This window comes from Harmonia axyridis, chromosome 4, assembly GCF_914767665.1.
Source record: "Harmonia axyridis chromosome 4, icHarAxyr1.1, whole genome shotgun sequence".
NCBI lineage: Eukaryota > Metazoa > Arthropoda > Insecta > Coleoptera > Coccinellidae > Harmonia > Harmonia axyridis.
In genome coordinates this window covers 23167801-23190925 of record NC_059504.1, presented here as the reverse complement: position 1 = coordinate 23190925, position 23125 = coordinate 23167801, and the positions used below count along the sequence as shown (strand labels likewise).

The 23125-nt window shown below is 33.2% G+C and overlaps 1 protein-coding gene and 4 non-coding genes across 6 annotated transcripts in view; 4 read left to right on the top strand and 1 right to left on the bottom strand.

The window, feature by feature from the left end:
- LOC123677992 (homeobox protein aristaless-like) overlaps positions 1-23125 on the top strand; it is a 182007-nt gene that overhangs the window by 118799 nt on the left and 40083 nt on the right. For both annotated transcript variants that reach the window (XM_045614750.1, XM_045614751.1), the window contains one exon: positions 12564-12801. In XM_045614750.1, coding sequence (XP_045470706.1) covers positions 12564-12801 — 238 coding nt within the window. The remainder of the gene's footprint in view (positions 1-12563; positions 12802-23125) is intronic.
- Positions 81-160, top strand: Trnal-uag. The gene has a single exon. It is a non-coding gene; the product is annotated as a tRNA-Leu (tRNA).
- On the top strand, positions 1776-1855 carry Trnal-uag. The gene has a single exon. It is a non-coding gene; the product is annotated as a tRNA-Leu (tRNA).
- Trnal-uag lies at positions 3485-3564 on the top strand. Its single transcript has one exon. It is a non-coding gene; the product is annotated as a tRNA-Leu (tRNA).
- Positions 10439-10511, bottom strand: Trnar-ucu. The gene has a single exon. It is a non-coding gene; the product is annotated as a tRNA-Arg (tRNA).

Here is a 23125-nt window from a genome sequence, read left to right as displayed (position 1 = left end):
ATATTCGAATATTGTCTATCCTCTTGTGATATTATAACTGAAACGTCTATGGACTATGAGAATTGCAAGCATCGTTATAAGGCAGCGTGGCCGAGCGGTCTAAGGCGCTGGTTTTAGGCACCAGTCCGAAAGGGCGTGGGTTCGAATCCCACCGCTGTCACTAATTTTACTCGATTAAAATTTATCTTTCATCAATACTGATGAAAAGCACATACAGGATTAGAACTATTTAGAGGGGCACTACAGGGATATCGAAAGCCGTTAGAGGAACAGGGTGGTTTGAATCACAAAAAAGTTGCGTTATTTAGGGTTGAATGTGTTGGTGTAAACAGATGTAAACATTTCCAACGGTTCCCGAGATATCTCTCGAAAAAACTGAAAATAGAGTTTTTCTTTTTTTTCTATACAATTCATTTGTTTCTGGAGATAACTTCACGAAATTCGGTTTGTAGTCATAATCCAATTTGGAGATTTTAATGGTGTCGTCAGATTTTTGCTGTTTCTTATTGTTTCAGAGACGCGATAGTCAATTTGTTTTCTTGTGGAAGCCATATTGGTTTTCCTATGATGTGATAAAGAAAAAATTTACGAATTCAACAATTTATTACACTATACAAGAATATCGAGTCTAGGTATAGAAGACACCTCTATATTGGATAATGGATATAAACCAAATTTCGTAAAGTTATCTCCAAAAACAAATGAGTTATACAGAGAAAAAGAAAAACTCGATTTTCAGTTTTTTCGAGATATCTCGGGAATCAATGGAGATATTTCGGATCTGCTCACACCAACACAATCATCCCTAAATAAAGCCACCCTGTCTTCCTTACGCTTTTCGATATCCCTGTAGCGGCCCTCTAAATAGTTCTAACCCTGTATACTGCATACATAAATAAATCCTTAAATCTATTTGCTTCTCTAACTGGTTTCAAATTATGTGTGATTGAGATAGAATTAGCCAATAACCATTAATATTTTCGTTAATCATAAAAATTTAGGGTTGAATATAGGGAATTACTTCATTTTCGATCCGAATAGAATTTACTATTGTTCTTTTTCTTTATAAAATTTTTTCCAGAAACGCCCTGAAATTATGAATTAAAACCAATGTCTATACGCTCTATTAGTGATGACGTCACACACCGCCATTTTACTTCTCCTCTCAGTGTTCGGAATCCAAACAAACTAATTGTCATTCAAATTAGTACGTTGTCGCTGAAGAAATTGGCTTATTTTGATAAATAAGATTATTTAAGGAACGATTTCACTATTAATTAATAGACAGAAGGAACGAGATTACTGCCTGTAAGTTCGAACTTGAAGTTCAACTAATAAACACGGCTTTTTACAAAATCTGGGGAATGATACAGAATTCAAACTTACTGGTATTAACCTCGTTCGTTCTGTCTATCAATTAATACTGAAATCATTCCTCAAATACTCTCATATATGAAAATAAGCCAATTCCTTCAACGACACCGTACTAATTTGAATGACAATTTATTTGTTTGGATTCCGAACACTGACAGGACAAACAAAAATGGCGGTGTGGTTATAGTTATAGAAATTAAGATATTCGTTATATAATCGTAACGAATACCATCTCGAGCATAAACAATATATTTCGATAATGCGAAACTCTTCACTCGTCGTATTTCGAGAAACACCGAACTACGTCTCGTGACTCGGTGTTAATCAATTATTGTCTCTCCTCTTGTTGATATTATAGCTGAAACGTCTATGGACTATGAGAATTGCAAGCATCGTTATAAGGCAGCGTGGCCGAGCGGTCTAAGGCGCTGGTTTTAGGCACCAGTCCGAAAGGGCGTGGGTTCGAATCCCACCGCTGTCACTAATTTTACTCGATTGAAATTTTATCTTTCATCGATACTGATGAAAAGCACATACAGGATTAGAACTATTTAGAGGGGCACTACAGGGATATCGAAAACCGTTAGGAGAACAAGGTGGTTTGAATCACAAAAAAGTTGCGTTATTTACGGTTGAATGTGTTGGTGTAAACAGATCCAAAATATCTCCAATGGTTCCCGAGATATCTTTCGCAAAAACTGAAAATAGAGTTTTCCTTTTTTTTTTCTATATAACTCATTTGTTTCTGGAGATAACTTCACGAAATTCGGTTTGTAGTCATTATCCAATTTGGAGATTTTTACAGTGTTGTCAGAATTTTTCTGCTTTTTATTGTTTCAGAGACGCGATAGTTAATTTGTTTACCTTGGAAGCCATATTGGTTTTCCCTATGATGTGATAAAGAAAAAATTACGAATTCAACAATTTATTACACTATACAAGAATATCGAGTCTAGGTATAGAAGACACCATTAGCATCTCTATATTGGATAATGGACCAAATTTCGTAAAGTTATCTCCAAAAACGAATGAGTTATACAGAAAAAAAGAAAATCTCGATTTTCAGTTTTTTCGAGATATCCCGGGAATTAATGGAGATATTTCGGATCTGCTCACACCAACACAATCATCCCTAAATAAAGCCACCCTGTCTTCCTTACGCTTTTCGATATCCCTGTAGCGGACCTCTAAATAGTTCTAACCCTGTATACTGCATACATAAATAAATCCTTAAATCTATTTGCTTCTCTAACTGGTTTCAAATTATGTGTGATTGAGATAGAATTATTCAATAAGCATCAATGTTTTCGATAATCATAAAAATTTAGGGTTGAATATAGGGAATTACTTCATTTTTCGATCCGAATAGAATTTACTATTGTTCTTTTTCTTTATAAGATTTTTTCCAGAAACGCCCTGAAATTATGAATTAAAACCAATGTCTATACGCTCTATTAGTGATGACGTCACACACCGCCATTTTAGTTCTCCTGTCAGTGTTCGGAATCCAAACAAACAAATTGTCATTCAAATTAGTGCGTTGCCGTTGAAGAAATTGGCTTATTTTGATAAATAAAATTATTTAAGGAACGATTTTACTATTAATTGATAGACGGAAGGAACGAGATTAATGCCTGTAAGTTCGAACTTGAAGTTCAACTAATAAACACGGCTTTTTATAAAATCTGGGGAATGATACAGGATTCAAACTTACTGGTATTAACCTCGTTCCTTCTTTCTATCAATTAATACTGAAATCATTCCTCAAATACTCTTATATATGAAAATAAGCCAATTCCTTCAACGACACCGTACTAATTTGAATGACAATTTATTTGTTTGGATTCCGAACACTGACAGGACAACCAAAAATGGCGGTGTGGTTAGAATTATAGAAATTAAGATATTCGTTATATAATCGTAACGAATACCAACTCGAGCATAAACAATATATTTCGATAATGCGAAACTTTTCACTCGTCGTATTTCGCGAAACACCGAACTACGTCTTGTGACTCGGTGTATAATCGAATATTGTCTATCTATCTATCTATTGTGATATTATAACTGAAACGTCTATGGACTATGAGAATTGCAAGCATCATCATAAGGCAGCGTGGCCGAGCGGTCTAAGGCGCTGGTTTTAGGCACCAGTCCGAAAGGGCGTGGGTTCGAATCCCACCGCTGTCACTAATTTTACTCGATTGAAATTTATCTTTCATCAATTCTGATGAAAAGCACATACAGGATTAGAACTATTTCGAGGGGCACTAGAGGGATATCGAAAACCGTTAGAGGAACAGGGTCGTTTGAATCACAAAAAAGTTGCGTTATTTAGGGTTGAATGTGTTGGTGTAAACAGATCCAAACATCTCCAACGGTTCCCGAGATATCTCTCGAAAACACTGAATTTTTTTTTTCCATATAACTCATTTATTTCTGGAGATTACTTCACGAAATTCGGTTTGTAGTCATTATCCAATTTGGAGATTTTAGTGTTTTTTTTCTGTTTTTCATTGTTTCAGAGACGCAATAGTTTTTTCTTGTGGACGCCGTATTGGTTTTCACTATGAGGTGATAAAGAAAAAAGTTACTAATTCAACAATTTATTACACTCTATACAAGAATATCGAGTCTTGGTATGCAAATTTGAAGAGTTGTTGTGTAAAACCATCACTTAACTATCATGTCTCTGAAACAATGGAAAACAGAAAAAATCTGAAGGTACCATTAACATCTCTATGTTGGATAACGGCTATAAACTAAAGTTCGTGAAGTTATCTCCAAAAACAAATGAGTTATACACGAAAAAAAGAAAATCTCGATTTTCTGTTTTTTCGAGATATCTCGGGAATCAATGGAGATATTTCGGATCTGCTCACACCAACACACTCATCCCTAAATAAAGCAACTTTTTTCTAATTTGAGCAACCTTGTCTTCCTTACGCTTTTCGATATCACTGTATCGGCCCTCTGAATAGTTCTAACCCTGTATACTGCATATATAAATACATTCTTTAACTATTTACTTCTCTAACTGGTTTCAAATTATGTGTGATTGAGATAGAATTAGCCAATAACCATCAATATTTTCGTTAATCATAAAAATTTAGGGTTGAATATAGGGAATTACTTCATTCTGTGATCCGAATAGAATTTACTATTGTTCTTTTTCTTTATACAATTTTTTCCAGAAACGCCCTTAAATTATGAATTAAAACCAATGTCTATACCGCCATTTTAGTTCTCCTGTCAGTGTTCGGAATCCAAACAAACAAATTGTCATTCGAATTAGTAGGTACGGTGTCGTTGAAGGAATTCGCTTATTTTGATAAATAAGATTATTTAAGGAACGATTTTACTATTAATTGATAGACAGAAGGAACGAGATTAATGCCAGTAAGTTTGAACTTGAACACGGATTTTTACAGAATCTGGGAAATGATACAGGATTCAAACTACTAGGTATTAACCTCGTTCCTTCTGTCTATCAATTAATACTGAAATCGTTCCTCAAATACTCTTATATATGAAAATAAGCCAATTCCTTCAACGACACCGTACTAATTTGAATGACAATTTATTTGTTTAGATTCCGAACACTGACAGGAGAACCAAAAATGGCGGTGTGTGACGTCACACTAATAGAGCGTATTCATTGTGACCTCCGTGTATGACAAGGATGTCGTTTATGATGACGTATCTGCTGATTGAATTCAGGCATTCATACTTAATGAAGTCGATAAATGGGCGATACGAGTCACTTATCCAGAAATCTTACGTTTTCGAAATCAAAGCTTAATTGGCGCTTTACCCATAAACAATCTTCAAACCGAAGGCAATCTATATAAAATAGATCTTCGTTAAACGAAAGGTTTCCTGTCCTTACCCATCATTAATATCGGACTTGTGTTCGTATGATCGCGTTAATCTTATTACATCTATAAATTATTTATAGGCGAATCAATGAAAATGATTTTATACCCCGGCAGAACTTGTTAGTTTGAAGAAAAAACTTTACATAATGATATCACATTATATTCAATTTGGTGTAGCGTCAAATAGACATGATTAGTTGAATTGAACATTAGCGCGGCCGAACTATATACAGGCTGTTCACGATGTATTCAACAATATTGCAGGTCAAATTGAATTGTTTATTATATTTTAAGTCAAAGCTAGATTTGAATCAGTAGAACATAATGTATTTATAAGGAATCAGGAACTTGTGCCCCCATCTGACGCTTATTTTGCGAATTAGGTCAATTCTAGTGTACCCGCCGGCCTACACCTGTTACGACGTATTATTCTCAAAATTTTGATGGTCGAAAAAACTTGAAAAATAGGAATTTATAGAAACAAAAAAATATTTAGTATACGGTAGGTGTTCCTTTATTTCGATTCCTGTAAAGAAATACCTTTCATCTTTCTCATTTTTTTTAAGTGATTTGTTCACTTGTGCCATATTCGGAACAGTTTGCAATAAAGGCCAAGCTTTTTGAAATTTTACTTGAAAATATTTTATATTTCCTGGATATCTTGTGCTGCAATAACTGGATATTGTGGAGGGGAACATAATTTGCCGAAAAAAATCTAGTGGTTATTAACTATTGGCTGAATTCGAACTTGGTGTAGCAGAAATCCTATAGAATTCTAAAGAAGCCTGGTCGACCAAGTTCTTTACTGCAGCCACAATTGGATTTGAAAAAAAAGAAGTATTTTTCTCACAGATACCTGCCCCAGAAATACGTTGAGATAATATAGGACATTTTCCTGAATGAAATGATGATTGCCAGAGCAAAGTCACGAATTTCCTGTGAAACAGGCCTCAACAAGGACCGAAATTATTTTTGACGTTTTCACTTGAAATGAAAATATGTGTCTTTTATTTCAATGTTCTACAACCTATTTCTGATTAATTGATTTGTATTAATGAAATGTTTTAGTTTCTTTAACCTCGAGTTGTGCCATATTCGGAACATGTCTTAATATCAATTTTTTTCACGGTAAATTTGAGGCGGGAATTTTTTGACATATATTTATATACATACCTCAAACAGAACATATAAAAATATTATGCAAAAAATTTCCCGGTAATGCGTTTGAAACTCTAGTTGAAAAAATTATAAGATGCGTTAAAGAAAATTCTAGTTTTGTGATTTTCTATTATATGCCCTGTAGATTTGTTTCAACGTTAATTTTGCTCAAAATAAAGTGTGGTTTTGTCATAAGTGAGCATTTGTCTTCATTTTCATAAATTTTTTTAAGTAGAGTTTTCAATAAAGTTTGGATCTAGATATCAGGAGAATAAGAAAAAATTGATGATTTTATGAATAACACTTGGAAAAGTACCATTTAAGGAAGAATTTCTTTTTTCAATTTTGGGCCACCTTGTAATTAAAACATTATTACACTTGTTTTTCTCTGCCCTTTCCAAATAAATAATTTTTAAAAATATTGATGTACAGGGTGTTGTTTCGACTCGAAACCTACTTACAATTATAATTATTTTGTTAGAGCCTGACCTGGAATAACACTTTTTTTTATTGTTTATCGACACCACTATGGACAAAGAATAAAACTTCATAAGCTATGATTTATTGACAGAATGGGAAAAATTAAAGAATCCCCCTGTATCTTAGTTATACAGAACGATAGAGCCATAAAATAGAGGTGCCCTCCATAGACTCATGCACCTTAGAATATAGATAGAAGAAACGGAAAGTAGATATTTGTGCTCGATCCCGAATACAAGAGAGATGGAAGTTTAGTGTCGCCAATCACAAACGAGCTAGCCGAATCCATGGTTTTGCAGAATCCTGATTTGATTGTTGAATATTTTCTCAGGAATCATTTTTTCATAACTTCACAATAGCTAAATTATTAAACTGAGAAAAACATTGACCTTTTTGAAGCCCGAAAGAATTTTCATAAATAAATCACATAGTAAACTATTTTTGAATATGAACTGATAATTTCGAAATTAATTATATTATGTTACGCTACTGCTATAGTGTCCGACCAGACAAAGAGCATTTTGGCATCAAAACAAATGCATCAGTTACAAGGCGATTTCCGTTCCTCTTATTAATGTTTTAAGCTATGCACATATTCAAATTTATATTATGCATTCATTTTGTCTGTCTGCAGAATGATCAGGATTCATGAGTGAATTCATAATTGGAATGTGTCATAATAATATCATAATCAAATCTCTTTCGCCTATTATTCATTACCACGGCCAATTCGTTCAGTTCAACAACGTAAACACACACAACAATAGGAAATTAGGAAAATGACTTCCGAAGGTCCGGCCTAATCATATCATCGTCCGTAAAAAATCACATTTAGTTAATTATTTAATTGTAGAAACGTATACTTCTCTATCTGTCGGTTGTCAAAGGCTCCACGGCCCGTTAAATTAACTTTTAATTACTTGAGAAAATGAATTCCAGTCATTTGTTGGTTAATTCGGAACAAGCCAGGCCCGATAAGGATCTGTTTGACGGTTGCCTCGAAATGACACACTGGTTCAGTGAGTTTCTTGATCGGATTAAGAGATACCAAGAAATTATGTCTCTCCGTCACCTTTCAGAGCGGCGTGTTTTGTTCTGGGTAGTTATAAGGCTCGTATTAACATCAATTCGCTTAAGATTGTTCTTCAAACTTTGTTGTTTGTGATTAACGAGTACTAATTTCAATAATTTATTATTTGCCCCAGGTTACCCAACCTGTAAAAAATCCAATTGATCCACATGTGATCGTTAAGTGTTTAATGAAACTTAATAGTTATTTATGCAACAAGTGCAAAAAGTGAATGTTTATTGCACTCGGCGTGAAATTGTCCGACGAGGACGTTAGGCCGAGTTGGAAAACACGTCGAGTGCAATAAACAATTTTTGCACGAGTTGCATACAACATTTTTTCTACGTTCATCCAAAAAGCAAAAAATGATTTTTTGAGGTGCGGCACTAGGTGTAGGAAAATGAAAAGCGCAACTTGAATACTGTATTATTAATATCGATTTGCATTGAAACAGGAACTAATACGTTACGAACAATTTAACTCAAACTTTATTTTTACCCTCAATGTTGAAAGTGAATGAACAATTGGTGACAGCACGTTGAAGTAGAATGACAGATGAGTGCAATAAAAACTTTATTGCACTAGTGCAATAAAGAACTTCTTTTTCCACTAAATATAGTTCAATAAAGTTTTGCTTTTTGCATGAATGTAGAAAAATGTATTTCACTTGCCAAAAAAAGTTTATATTTGTAAAAAACAAAGCGGAGAATGACGGACATCCTACAAAAAATCATTACAAAAGAGGAAACTCTAATTTTGTAAAAATTTATAAAAAGACTCTTATAGTACTTCTTTTCCACAAAAGTTGGAACGATTGTAATGTTCCTAACTTCTTCTGATTATTCAATCGTTCTGGCAACACCTCACATAATTTATGTCTTTCTCCTTTGCACAAATAATGATAGATGACGAGATTGTCACGTACACGGCTTCGCTTGATTTTCAAGCTACTTGGCTTGAGCTTGACTAGATTCAAGCGCGGTCCCAGGAGGGGTCAAAGGGGTCATGAGCCCCCACAAATGAAACCACCTAACATTTAATATGCTTTTCAAGCAGACAATGTACGAAATAGTCCCATCAAAAAACTTGAAGCCCATACGGCGACCACCCCAAAATTAAGGCTAGGACCGCCCTTGACTTGATTTCAAGTCAAGCTCAAGTTAAGTAGTAGTATTTATTTATCATCAAGTATTTATTTATCAAGAATTTGAATCATATCAAGCTACTTGATTTTCAGCAGTTTATTGTGTACCTAGTGTCACATCAATAAAAAAAAAATTTGAAATGAGAAGGAATCTTGCAGAAAACACTCTTATTTATTAAACTTATTGTATAAAAGAAAAGAAAATATCAACCTTTTTGAAATAGAAACATGAATTAAATCACTATCAATCATAACAAATTGAAAAATAATTAAAAAATGAAGTTTCTTAATATTGATAAACCTCCAGGCTTCGTTTGATTTCATAATTTTCCATCCAGGATCTTAGACACATGAGGCATCTTATAGATTTGTCGCCTAACCTATTGCGTGTTTTTGTAACTGTGAGAGCAGCTCTATAAAATTGTCTTTTTACAGTAGCTGAAGATGATGGCGTTGATATAAAATCCTTGGCAATTTTGGCAAGCTAGGAAAGATATTTCTGAAACTACCAAAATCTACCAAAAGATTCCATAGAAATGTGAGAAAACTCCTAATAAAGTCACACTGGCGAATGCTTCAGTCTCTCGGCGCTCGAGGGATCCCCTTATTTAGTCCAAGTGCGCACGAGATTGCAGAAATATATGCCGTGCGACGCGTCCATATCAAGCTCAAGTAATATCAAGTAGTTTGATATCAAGTCAATCAATAAATATCTATAATAAGTCAAGCTCAAGTATCTAATTTTTCACTAGCTTGAGTTTCAAGTCAAGTAGTTGGCTGAAATATCAAGCTTCTTGACTGGATGAATCCCTATTGTTACGTGATGGTGTTCCCTCTTAAGAATCTACTATCAAATTTACAATAACGAGTACGTGGACTAGGTAGTCTCGGACTTCAACTTAAACAAAGTCATAATTTTATCATTCCATATTGTTGAAAACAAATGAATTAATATCTATACGAATTTACTGAATAGATAACTTCCATTATTGGAATCCCATAGAATATAAAATAATAAGCTCACATTATTATGGAAGCTCACAGGCAAATATAAAGGTGCAGCTGCTAACCCCACATTTCTCACCGCCCACTTATGCGGAAGTGGAAATTACCTCCTGTATAGTTTACAGTCGATAGCTGTGAGGTTGAATTAATATCGCGTCTAATCAGGTCCTCGGGATATGACCAGAAGATGCATATTAATTTTCACATTGTTCAAAAATTTAATGGGTCATTTATCGGGTCATGTGAATAGCGCACATATAATATGAGAAACTGTTAATGAGAATGCGTGCTATTTTGAATTGTATTAATTTTATTTAAAAAAAACTCACGCATCCCTGGCGGGGATCGAACCCACGACCTTTGGATTAGAAGTCCAACGCGCTATCCTCTGCGCCACAGGGACGTTGCTGTTTTTTATTATCTCAGTATGCCACGTATTGGAAATCGATAAAGCAATTCTATAATTGGCTTCTCAATTTGATGGCTAAGCCCATGACCTCGTCACAAAAAGTAACTCAAATTTAGTTCTTATCTCAGAATTAGGTACATTTTCTACACCACTATTTCATCTTCTTTGTTGTCTCAAAGGCTCATACGATGAAAATAACGTCTATTAATTAATGTTTAATTCAATATAATAGGTACCCATCTAATATATTAGGCAAATGTCGGAATATCATTGATTTGAACGTAGGAAAGATAGGTATTCTTCTCTTGATTTATTATTTACCTAGGTTCAGTTTGCAAACTGCACTTACCTATACTAAAAAGATTAATTAAAGGTAGAAATTAGAATCTACGTTTTTATGTTGTATCAATATATCAACACGAATTCTCTTAATTAATGGTAGTGATTACCCACATCTATCAAGTTTGAAAATTATAGCTACTTATTTCATTTTGTGTTAGGTACATTTGATTTAATGAATTCCTTTAGTCGTACCTAAGCGATTCTTAACATGTGCCAAGGTGAACCCATGAGAGACTAAATTAAGTTATACATATATTTGTGTTATTATAGATATATATAGAAGGCATTTCTGGAAAAAGTTTTCATTCATATACAGGGTGTTTCCAAATTGAAAGTGAACCTTGGAGGACGTGTTAGTATAACCCATTTGCTGTCGTTTGAGCCATATTTAGTGATATCCAAAAGGATTTCTCATCTTACTCCATTTTTCTTCAATTTTTTCTACGTTTACCAAATTTGATTATAATTTCGGATTATTTTCGTGGCCAGCGAGGAGTCCGGATTTAACACCGTTAGAATAGACGGAGCAGCGAGAAGATTGAGAGTAAATTTCAGGCGGAAAGTAACAACTGGAAGAAATTAGAAAGAGGGCAAGTGCTTGTATAAGAAATTGTGAGGGTCATTTCAAACATTATTTGTGAATACATTTTCCACTGAAATTTTGAGTTTGATTGCAATAAAAAATTATAATGCATTACTTTCCTTTCTTTGCTCATTCTAATTTTCATTCAACATCTTATACCATAGTTTTGTTTTTTTTTTTCATACATATAATATCCTTTTCTGAAGAAAATAACCCAAAATTTTAATCAATTTTGGTCAACGTAGAAAAAATGGACAAAAAATGGAGTGAGGTGAGCAATTTTTTAAAACACTAAAATTCAAATAACTTTGAAACTGTTGATTTTCGGTTATCAATAATTATGGCTCAATCGACAGCAAATGAGTGATACTAACACGCTGTATATGTAGTATGTAGTGAGGGAATTACACAGAAAAGCAGAAAATCTATTCAAATAACCTGCAATATTTAACAAACCAATTCTTTTTAGCTGCTCACACAGACAATAATTTATGAGATAGATATCAACATCAACATTCATTATGTCTGAATATCGACAAATTAAAGTAGAAGAATAATTAGAATGAAATAAATATGAAAATAATAATGTTACGTTTCAGATACACAATCATAAACAACTATTTACACATAATTTATTTCAACTATTACATTAATTTATTTCCACAATTTATATCTACTTGAGTGTACGACACTGACTGCCGTTTACGTCGACACTGCCCTCCTCTGCGGCTTCCAATGTTTTAGATACCACTGGCATATCTCCCTAGAAGAAACTTGATACATATTTCTATCGAGATCTCGGTGCGTCCGGTACTTCCTAGAAAGAGCCAGTGGCGTAGGGCTTGCGAGTTCGTTACAATAATATAAAAAACATTGAATGAAATAGAGGGAATAATATCAAATGGTATTTGGACATCTTTATCCGTCAAGTGTGACATGATAAAAAATTCAAAAATGGAATAAAATGAGAAAGAGATCAGATATTGAGAACTGAAATATTAAGAAAATATTAAAATACAAATAAATGAAAAAAAAACATAAAATAAAACAAAATATAAAAAAGCATAAAATCAAATTAAATAAAAGCAGAGTGATCAATTTGCAATTTCTGCATTTTTCAGAACCAGCTGAACAGAAAGAGACCCCAGATAACATGGGAATATCAGAGGAAATAACGCCCAGCGCGGGAATAGAACCGCGTACGTTGCAGGCCGATCAAAGCGACGGGAGTGAGGCGGAAACGGACGAGTTCGCGCCCAAGAGGAAACAGAGGAGGTATCGCACCACTTTTACAAGCTACCAGTTAGAGGAATTGGAGAAGGCATTTTCTAGGACGCATTACCCAGATGTTTTCACAAGGTATAGTGTCTTTTGTACGTCTCATTTTGAACATCATTTTTATTCAATTGGAAGAATCAGTCCTTGGATCAGAAATGTATTCAAATAGAAAAATAAAAACAAATAAATAAATCAAATGAAACTTATTCAATTGAGTTTGTGGAAATTGATTTTTGCTTTATTTTAGGTGATATCATTTTTTTCGCTATTTTGCAGTCATGTTTTTGTATAATAATAATAATACTAATAATATGCTTTATTTATCCCCACATTAAAGAATACAAAAAAAAGTAATACACATGATTGCAATAATTTTCTAAAAACAAAATTTTCCTTCATAAACAAAAATGTATACATTCTTCACAAAAATTGATTAATGTGATTTATTTCTGTTATATTAATATTCCCTCTGTAACCATTTAAGACGAATCTTGTGAATGGTTCAGTCAGTTCTATCGAATGAAAGATATTGTATTTTTTTTCGCTTAATTTATTTTTTATTTGACGCAGTGGAAAAATCATTAGATTTGGTACTTACAGCCTTTATCGTTCAAAAATCCTCTTTAAATAATAATAAAATGACTTCATTTTCATAGTTCAACTTTTTACAAAATATTCCCTAAAAAAATATAAAGATCATGAGTGAAAAAAAATGTTTTACTGTTCCATTACTCCTGGAACATATGAAATACAGAAGTGGTTTACCCACATTATTTGTTCCCTTTTCGAATTAGCAAACCCATTAATAGTTGAGATTTTGAAGGTTAATATAAAATAACAATTTCAAGTTTTAGTCAAATTTACGAGTTGATCGTGTCACAAGAACCATAGAAAATTTGTGCAAAATATCCAAAAAGAACTAAGACTTCTACTGCTGTGAAGTTGTTAGCTTTTGAGCTCTCGTTTATTTATACGCTGATTATAGAGGCTGTTCGTGAATACCTCAATGTGACAAACTTCAGGTGTAATACACTATGAAAAACTATCGTATAAAAAATAATTTATTAAAGAAATAAAAAATAACCGTTTAGACGTATCTTTTTGTCACCAGTTGAACGAAGAATTCAAAAATTATTATCCCAGTGGGGTACAATTTTTTCTTCCATCAAAAGAAATCATTACGTGTATGCGCGCCAATGATGAACATACAAGTCTTAATTGTATGTCAATAAATATGTAATAATTTCATCAAGAAACCTACCAAATATAATTAATAGTCAATTTAAAAAAATACAATATCTTTATCTCGGAATAGGAAGCATTTGCCAACAAAAAATATAGGTATAGCAAACTATACCTAATTATTTTTCCATGCTGAATCATCCCCTAATTCACTAATATTTAAAAAAATATTAATGAAGAAAATAAAATAATTTTTACAATCTCCAATGAAACAATAATAAATTGTGAAAAATTCCCTGAAAAAAATCTGAAAAATTTTCAATAAGGACAATGATTTTAGAGTAATCAGTTCGGGAAGCTTCCGGTGAACGAAACCGGAAGAGTCAACTGACAATTTCAGCGTGTTATGAGTGACTTTGCTGGACTAGTGAAGAGTCACTACAAATGTAAACAACCGTAGTTAATGTGTAATTGTTTGGATATCACAGATGAATATGGAGAAATATCATTTCTGTACTTCTAGATTACTCAAAATAGCTCTCTCTCTCTCACAAAAATAACATAAATTAAAATTTTATACAAGGTGGTTCACGTAAGCGGGTCACTGGTATTTGTGATTAATTCTTTGAACAAAATTGATATGATAGTATCCTTCACGGGCTATCTAAATATGTTATCGGAAAAACTATAGAACACAGGCATGAATAGTAGTGATGATTTTTTTTATGAATTCGACCAGTTTCCAAAATCAAATGGTTTAGAGACAATTGCTTACCAATTTTTTCTTTCATTTAAAAGTCCGGCTTTCTGGTAAATGGAAAATTTGTTAAAAACTTCTGAGACACGTTGCTTGATAATGAACATTTTCCGACATTTACAGTTTCATGTGTTCTCGATTCCAAACTGAATACCCTTACTTAAATCATTGTCCGTATTGATCTTTCAGGTGTTTCTTAACAACTTTTTCATAATTTATTATTGTTTCAAGTATTTGAGATTTGAAAAGATCTTTTCTTCTCTTCATTTGTTTTGTTCATCGGAAGAGTCCACTAGAAGAACATCGGAAATCAATACCTAATCTAAAACTTATTCCCCAAAACCGTTTACTTCACCGAAGTGAAATTTCAAATCTCAAATACTTGAAATTTGACGATGGTTACTTTTCCCACGAAAACTACCCATCATCAAATTTTCCAACCGAACAGAAGTGACTACATTATCGCCCCAGCTTCCGAAATTCACGTATTTCCAAATCCATTATATCCATAATAATCCACACTTGATCAAATGGAGACGAATGGGCCAAGAAACAATGTATATCTTTATGAAGATCATATGGTATTAGCAGTATATTACGGAGTTCTGCAACACGCAATTCCCTTTATAATGTTGCTTTCGGTGTTTTCCGCTAATAACAAGCGCAGCCCCGTAGGCACTCATTTGCCGGCAGGAAATAATCTTTTACCTACTATTACAGGCGGCCGTGGCGCAATTAAAACCTAAGGGCTAAGTGGAATAATGCAATTCCGCGGGTGCTCATTAAGAAAAAAAGCGAAATAAGAAATCGACGTGAGCTCACCTTCATATAACTATTATTGCTGTTACTCGCCAACTGTTTCGTTTATACGAATTGGGGTTTCTACCGAATTTCGGTTATTAGACGGAAAGTTGAAGGTTGTTTGTTTCGTTTTCAATTTGGTTTCAGATACAATCGGGTTTTATTTTAGAGAATTTTAGTTTTGAAATGGTTCTCAGATGGCTAGACGTAATTTTGCTCTCAATGCCAGAATAATGGACTAATTTTCATTTTTTTGTTAAGGATTAATTCTAAAAATCTAAGTGAAATGAAACAAAAATGTGGAAGAATCATTGAAATATCTGTAGAAATGAAAAAGTTATGGGACTTTGAAGTTGCGCTTGGAAGAATAATTTCATAGTCTAGTGTGTGACGTCACGCCACTTCCACGAGGCGACTGGTATTCGCTGAGTGCTTACAAATTCATTGGTGTACAATCACTTGTGCCGTTCGTGTCGTGTTTTGTTCGTTACAAGATGGCTGAAATAAAAAAAAAATCCTAGAAATATTGTATTGTGCCTATGTGTGCAAGCACGACAATTAAAAACCCCAATAAATTGTTTTCTCATGTACCAAAAGACATGAATCAAATGAAGAAGTGTTGCAAATTAATGAGGCGTGACTTAATTGGACCTAAAACTACTTCATATGTGTGTGAAGATCATTTTGATGTAAGTACCTATCAGTACTAGCTGCCTATTTCTGATAATAAAAATACTAAGGTTTAAGTTGGTTTGAAATAAGTTATTGAGTAAAGATAACTTTGTCCTTTCACGAAGCCTTCTTCCATTATGGTGACATAAAAACAAAACTCGAGTTAAAACCGAGGTTAAAACTACACTGTACAACTACAAACGGCGCTAGAGCTTTGGCGCGGCTGAGTATTTAAACATAATTTATGGAGTAGCGATCACAGGCAAGTGGCGTGACGTCACAGACGAGTCGGAGACCAAAGACGTTCCGCGCTAAAATACGTAAATTTAAATAATCTATTTCTCAGTCATTTATTGATGGATTTTCAAAATTTTTTCACTGATTTATCAGTTTTGCTCTATATTTTAATTCTATCGTGTCAAATATAGAATTATCAACATCACTAAACTAGTCCATTGGCGATATGACAGAATCCAAGAACTGATATATGTACTTCGATAATAATATATTGAGTGAATTCTAAAAATGACGCTGTTTTAACTGAAACATTCAGATTAATAAGATATTGCATAATATAAAAGTACGAAATACAGCAATCAGCAATGTTACCTGAAACCAATCGGAGCGTCATTTCTAAGTATAATCTATACCTAGACATACGTAGTATAGCATTCTGTTTTATCTATCTATATGATATGTGTCGCTCTGAAGTTTTATTGTTATTCTTGCTGACTGATTACTGTATTATTTAATTGTTATTCGATGTATACCTATTTTTAGTTCACTGATCCACTATATGCTTTGTTGATTTTTTTTAGTTCAGCGTGGACATAAAATGTGCAATGAAAGGTTATGGCAAGATTCATTTCCGTTTTTTTTTTGAGAAATATTGGGCCAATTCCTATATTTCAGGAGAATATTTCAAAATCTGTTATAGAGACTATTCTACAAGTAGATAACAATACCTCATATGGTGGAATTTGTAGATACCAATTGAACAAAATTGAATAGAACATCAAGTGCACTACAGGGTGGCCAAATTTCAATATTACAGCATAACAACTTTTAAACAAAATCTGATACACCATTCACGTTCTCTTTTTTTTGAGAAACTAACAAGATTAGTACTTTTTCATTGTTTGTCACCTCCTTTTGATTTCGAGATATATGCGAAAATTGAAAAAATGGCGATATCGATAAAAATGTATATCTCCGCTTATACTGATGATAGAGCTCTGAAATTTAAACATTATACAGACATTATTTCCACGTAAAATTCAGTGGCGTGCTCGTCTGTTATCAGGATTTTCAATCACGAACCCATGACCCAGAGTTATGTTTTTTTGAATGGGAACTCTAGATTTCTGTGCCATTTTTTAAAATCCTAATTTTTACTGATTTCAGAATTATATGGTTTGCATCAATATGAATAATAGGAAATGGTCGAAACTTTTTTATCTAAGAATCTCAATATTTCTATGGGTTCAACTATTGATGAGAACAGAAATATAGAGCTTCCTATAACAAGAGCTGCTGTCTCTTTCCATCAATCGACCGATGGAACTATAAAAATATTGAGACTCTTAGATGAAAAAGGTGTTTGACCATTTTCTTTTATATTGATACAAAATACAAACTATACGATGTTGTATATTTTTGAAACCAGTAAAATTAAGAGTCTCAATATTTCTTTGGTTTCAACTGTCGATTGACGAATTGTTATAGGAAGCTCTATTCTTCTGTGCTCATCAACAGTTGAAACCATAGAAATATTGAGACTAAAAAAATAGCACAGAAATCTAGAAATTAAAAAAAACATAGCTTTGAGTCATGGGTTCGTGATTGAAAATCCTGATAAAAGACGAGCACGCCACTGGATTTTACGTAGAAAAATATTTCTGTATAATGTTTTAACTTTAGAGCTCTATCATCAGTATTACCGAAGATATACTTTTTTTTCGACATTGGCATTTTTCCAATTTTCTCTTATACTCGAAAACAAAAGAGTAGGGACTCAAGCTCAAGTAGCTTAAGGTTGACTTGAAATCAACTCAAGTCAAGTAGTAGTTTTTTAATGTTGAGTCAAGTATTTAGGTATTTATTAAGAACTTTTGACTTAACATTGAAAACCTACTACTTGACTTAAACTTGAGTTGATTTCGAGTCAAGCTCTAGCTACTTGAGCTAGAGCCTAGTAACTTGAAAATCAAGCCAATCCGTGAATCCCTAAAAGGAAGATCGCCAAAAATGAATTCTACTGTTGTAAGTTTTTCAGAAAAAAAGAACGAGAAAAGGGTCTATCTCTTCTGATTTAAAAGTTGTCGTGCTAAAACATAGAAATTTGCCCACCCTCTAGGTATTCTGAAAATTATAAAAATAATTCTTTATAAGTACATGGTGTTTTAAGTAAGCGGGACACTGGATTTTGTGACTTATAATTTGAGCAATATTGAAAAGTGACCTTTCAAAATGGCTGATACGAGCTGCCACTGCTTATACTTTATTTAGGTACTTCTAACTTCTATGTAATGTAGGTATCGGGAATTGGTGAATAAAATAGAAATTTTTCCGTCTTCGATATTTTCGTTCCCCTTGAAAACAGAAACGGATCTGAGGTAAACTACAAAATGGAGGACTGTGTACAAACTGTGAAACTATGTCACTCAAACTCATCTTCTGTGTATAGATAATTAGGTAACATTTGTGAAGACACAGAGAATGTAACTTATCCTTTCGAGTGATTTAGAAAATAATCTATTGCTTGAACTTTCACTTTGAAATTCAGCCAAAGAAAAATATTTTCAATAATTTTCCGTAAAATTGTGTAAAATCTCATTCCGAGTTCCAAGCTTTTCTCTTCTAACTCAGCATCGATGTCTCCGGACATTCTGGTTCCTCTTACAACGCATCGTTGATATCTCTAGGTCACAATTCATACATCATTTAGTAGAAAAGTATATAAAGCCTGGCATTTATCTGAGAATAAAAATTAATCGCCAGTTACGATTGAATCGTTTGAAACAAAAACGAGAATCGTGAAAATATTTTAGCGGGGTCGATTGGGTTGTTTTCATTCAATAGTTAATTGAGTTTTCATAATTATCTGAGCGTAATAACAAAAACGCCTCGCTAAGCGTTTAATCGTGACAATTCATCAGTCATTTCGAATGAGGTAATTACTCATTAGGTGATAAAGTATTAATATCAATTACTTTAATTCTCGTTGCAACTCAGTTCCAAGAGTTTCGCAAGGTTTTCACATCATTATCGTCCTTCCACCTACGAGAACTCTATTGGGAATGAATGATACTTTCAATTGATAGCCATATCGAAAATTAGCAATGCAATTCTAGGATATATACAGGATGTCGAAAGAAGAGTGTGTAATATTTAAAGATTGCAGTGTTTTAAAATTAGACGTGAACCTTGTAGAACGTGTTAGTATGACCCCTTTGCTATCGTTTGAGCCATATTTAGTGATAATCAACAGTTTACGAGATATTTGAGTTTTTTTTTTTAAATTGTCACAGAAGCAAAGAAAGGAAAGTCATGAATTGAGTATTTTTTATTGCAATGAAACTCGAAATTTCAGTGAAAAATGTATCCTTATATTTGAAAAGACCTCCACCATTTTTTATACAATTACTTTCTCATTTCTTGAGTTGTTACTTTCTGCTTGAAATTTAATCTCAATCTTCTCGCTGCTTCATCTATTCTAACGGTGTAAGATCCGGACTTCTCGCTGGCCACGAAAATAATCCAAAATTATACCTGCCCAGTCAAATTTGGTCAACGCAGAAAAAAAAATGACGAAAAATGAAGTAACGTGAGAAATAAAAAAAAACACAAAAAATCTAATATCTCGGAAACTGTTGATTTTCGGTTATCAATAGATAAGGCTCAATCGATAGTAAATGAGTGATAGGTGCTTACTAATACATCCTTCAAGGTTTACGTCTAATTTGGAAAAACCCTGTAGGTATGTTGTAATTTCGTGATAACAGCTTATAAAATTTCGTAATAGAGCAAACTGTGCTATTCATTTTCAAATAGGAATTTTTTTTTTTTTTTGAAAATCATTCGAAATTATCACTGGCATGAAATATTCCCAATTTTCAAAATTTCCACTCCATTATGGCATTGAAGGAGTCTTTATACCTACCTATAAGAAACCCAATATTCAACTATCTCCGTGATACCGGATGTCTACCAGTGACATGCCGGTTTGAAACTGAAAATCAAATAAATTTGTTTTTATCGGCAGACGATAATTAGAAGAACCTCGTACAGGTGTAGCAAACAAATTGCGGACACTCAAAATCCGAGACCGGGTGCGTATTACGAAAATTTCCTTCGCCATAATTTTCTGTTGAGGATTGAGAATCTGAAAACGCTCTTTCTACAGCTTTAATATCAATATAACACGGTTACAATTGTATAGGTATACAAATGTGTGCAACATGGAACTTCATTAGTCTGTCATTCAGTTTTCTCACAAATTATATTCCACTCACTAAACGAGTTTCTTTGTTGAGTTTTCTGAATCACTATCCTTCTTCATGGCGATTTTTTATTTAGCTGATACAATTTTTCCATAAATATTTCTTGTATACTACTCCCCTTGTTTGAGAGATTGTGATTACTTTTGTGTGCTGCCTACCTGTTTATTGTGCCTTGTTTTTAGTACCTCTTCTTCGCGTTTTTATGACTAAATATTATGTTTTTATTAGTTTACATATTCTTATACATCATTGCATATTTTGTAATTCTTTGTTGCTATTTTGTTTTGTTTATACTGGACTGGTTACACGATTCTCAGACTGAGAACATAATTGGAGTACGATATGTTCACTTCGTGTTTTTGCTCTTAGCTTGGTTGATTGTTTTTTTTTTCCGGTTTTCGCTATTACAACATTTCGTGAACTTATGCTATGATTGCTTCGCTTCGATGATGGAAAAAACGTATTTTTGACGAATAAGTAGCTGGAATACTAAGGTTTCGAATTGCTGTTCGACTAGTTCTTCGTTTTATTTTAGCGGTACTGAATATGTCTATTCAAAATCTGAATACTTGAAGTAAATATATTATATTTCAAAATCAAATTCACTCTGCCAATCAAGTCATAATATTCACTACTTGCAATAAAGCAAATCCCACAAAAGCAAATATAGTGAGACAACTTCATGGGAGGGGAAGTCAGTCAAATTCGGATGCACCACCATCATACTAAGTCATGACTATTTTGAAACAATCGAGGTAGAATCTCTGGGCATATTTCTCAATTGCCATTGGTTGGCCCAAGGTCAAATTCTTCTGGAAGATTGCGCTGTGATGGATTGTCAACGAAGTGGGTTCTTATCTCTTCCCACAATGGATTATCGAGTAGAAACAGATAAATATTTCACGTTGATAAAATCACGTGATAGAAAATTTAGTTTTCAAAACAATTTGCAATACTACCCAAAAAATTCAACCTTTTTTTTCAGCTGCGGGTTTGCAACTCTTAGACAGCAGCCACCACTATTCTGATCTTTTCCGCAGGTAATCAAAACAGTTGCGTAACGACATACTTAGCGGAAAATTCAATTATTATAGGTATCTAATTATACTTCAAATCAGCAAAGTAATCACCATCAAAGTATTAAGTATTAAGATTATAAGACATGTCCTGCCAATAGAGAACTGAAAATATTTATCAAAATAGATAACCTAAATATTTGAACTTTTTGTCTGAATGATACACGGAAATACGCATCCTGAGCAGGCAATCGCGGTATATTCCGAATTCAAACTCGAACATGATATACTCATTTAACTCACGGACTACTTCGGGGTAATGGGTGGTTACCTGCTTGCCGAAAGCCTGGCTTATCGAAGTCCCGGTTTTATATTTAATTATGACTATCTATAGTACTGCCCTTCGAAGAAATCATTTCACCCAGCTCGACTCGGATACTGATAATATTAGAAGGAACTGGATGGAGGTGACATTAGTATTCTACGATAAAATAAGTCAAGCAAATGAACAAATAAAATTTGTTGTCGGACATCCAACAGCACATTTTGAATATTTTTAATGCACTGATTTAAAAAACGTCTTCAATTTTTTTTATATCAGTTCCAATTTTTGAGATATCTACTCAAAATTAGAATCTAATTAGCCAAATATATACCTGGAATTATACCTGAATCGAGAAAAATAAACTGGGATTCTGTATAAAAAAGGCTCTCAACAAAAATGGATTTAATCATCAGATCATTGTAGCCTTTTAATTGATAGTTTAAAAAGTAGTGTAAAATGAATTTTTTCATAACATAACGGTAACAAATATGATTCAATTCATATTTGTCAATCTACTACCATGAAGGACGATATGAACAATTATATTAGTTAATCGGTAATTTGTGTTGATTTAAAATAGTGAACCTTTTTTCGTTGACAGCGAAGTGAATATACAAAATATAACATGAATCATAATCATAATTTATAAATTCAAGTCCAATTAGAAAGAAAATTCTCTTCTGCGAATGTTCGTTTCTGGTAACAGCATCATTCTCGTAGCTGTATTTCCATATTGTTTTTTCTTGAGAGCCTTTTGTAGAGTAAAAATGGTCATTCTAAAAAAAAATGTATTCGCGTGAACAAAAAAATGGATATAATTGGATGGTTGTTGAAAGCTGACATTTCGGACGAAGTGGTTGGACGAATTATGTTTGCTCATTGTGGTTAGGAAATTCCATCTGCCTAAACAGTTTTGAATATTTTTCATCGTTAAGAAAAATTCGGAATCCTAATAGATATGTAGTAAATCTATCATGCCTTTTAAGAGTCAAGGCTTAGACGTCACCGTGAAAATATCACAAACTAAAAATGTGAGAATACATCCCTTTTGTTTCTTACACAATACTTTTTCAAAAGTTCGATATCTAGGCAAAATCATTTCGAATACTCCTACCTGTACCTTCCTTCCCTCAAAACCATTGTACAAACC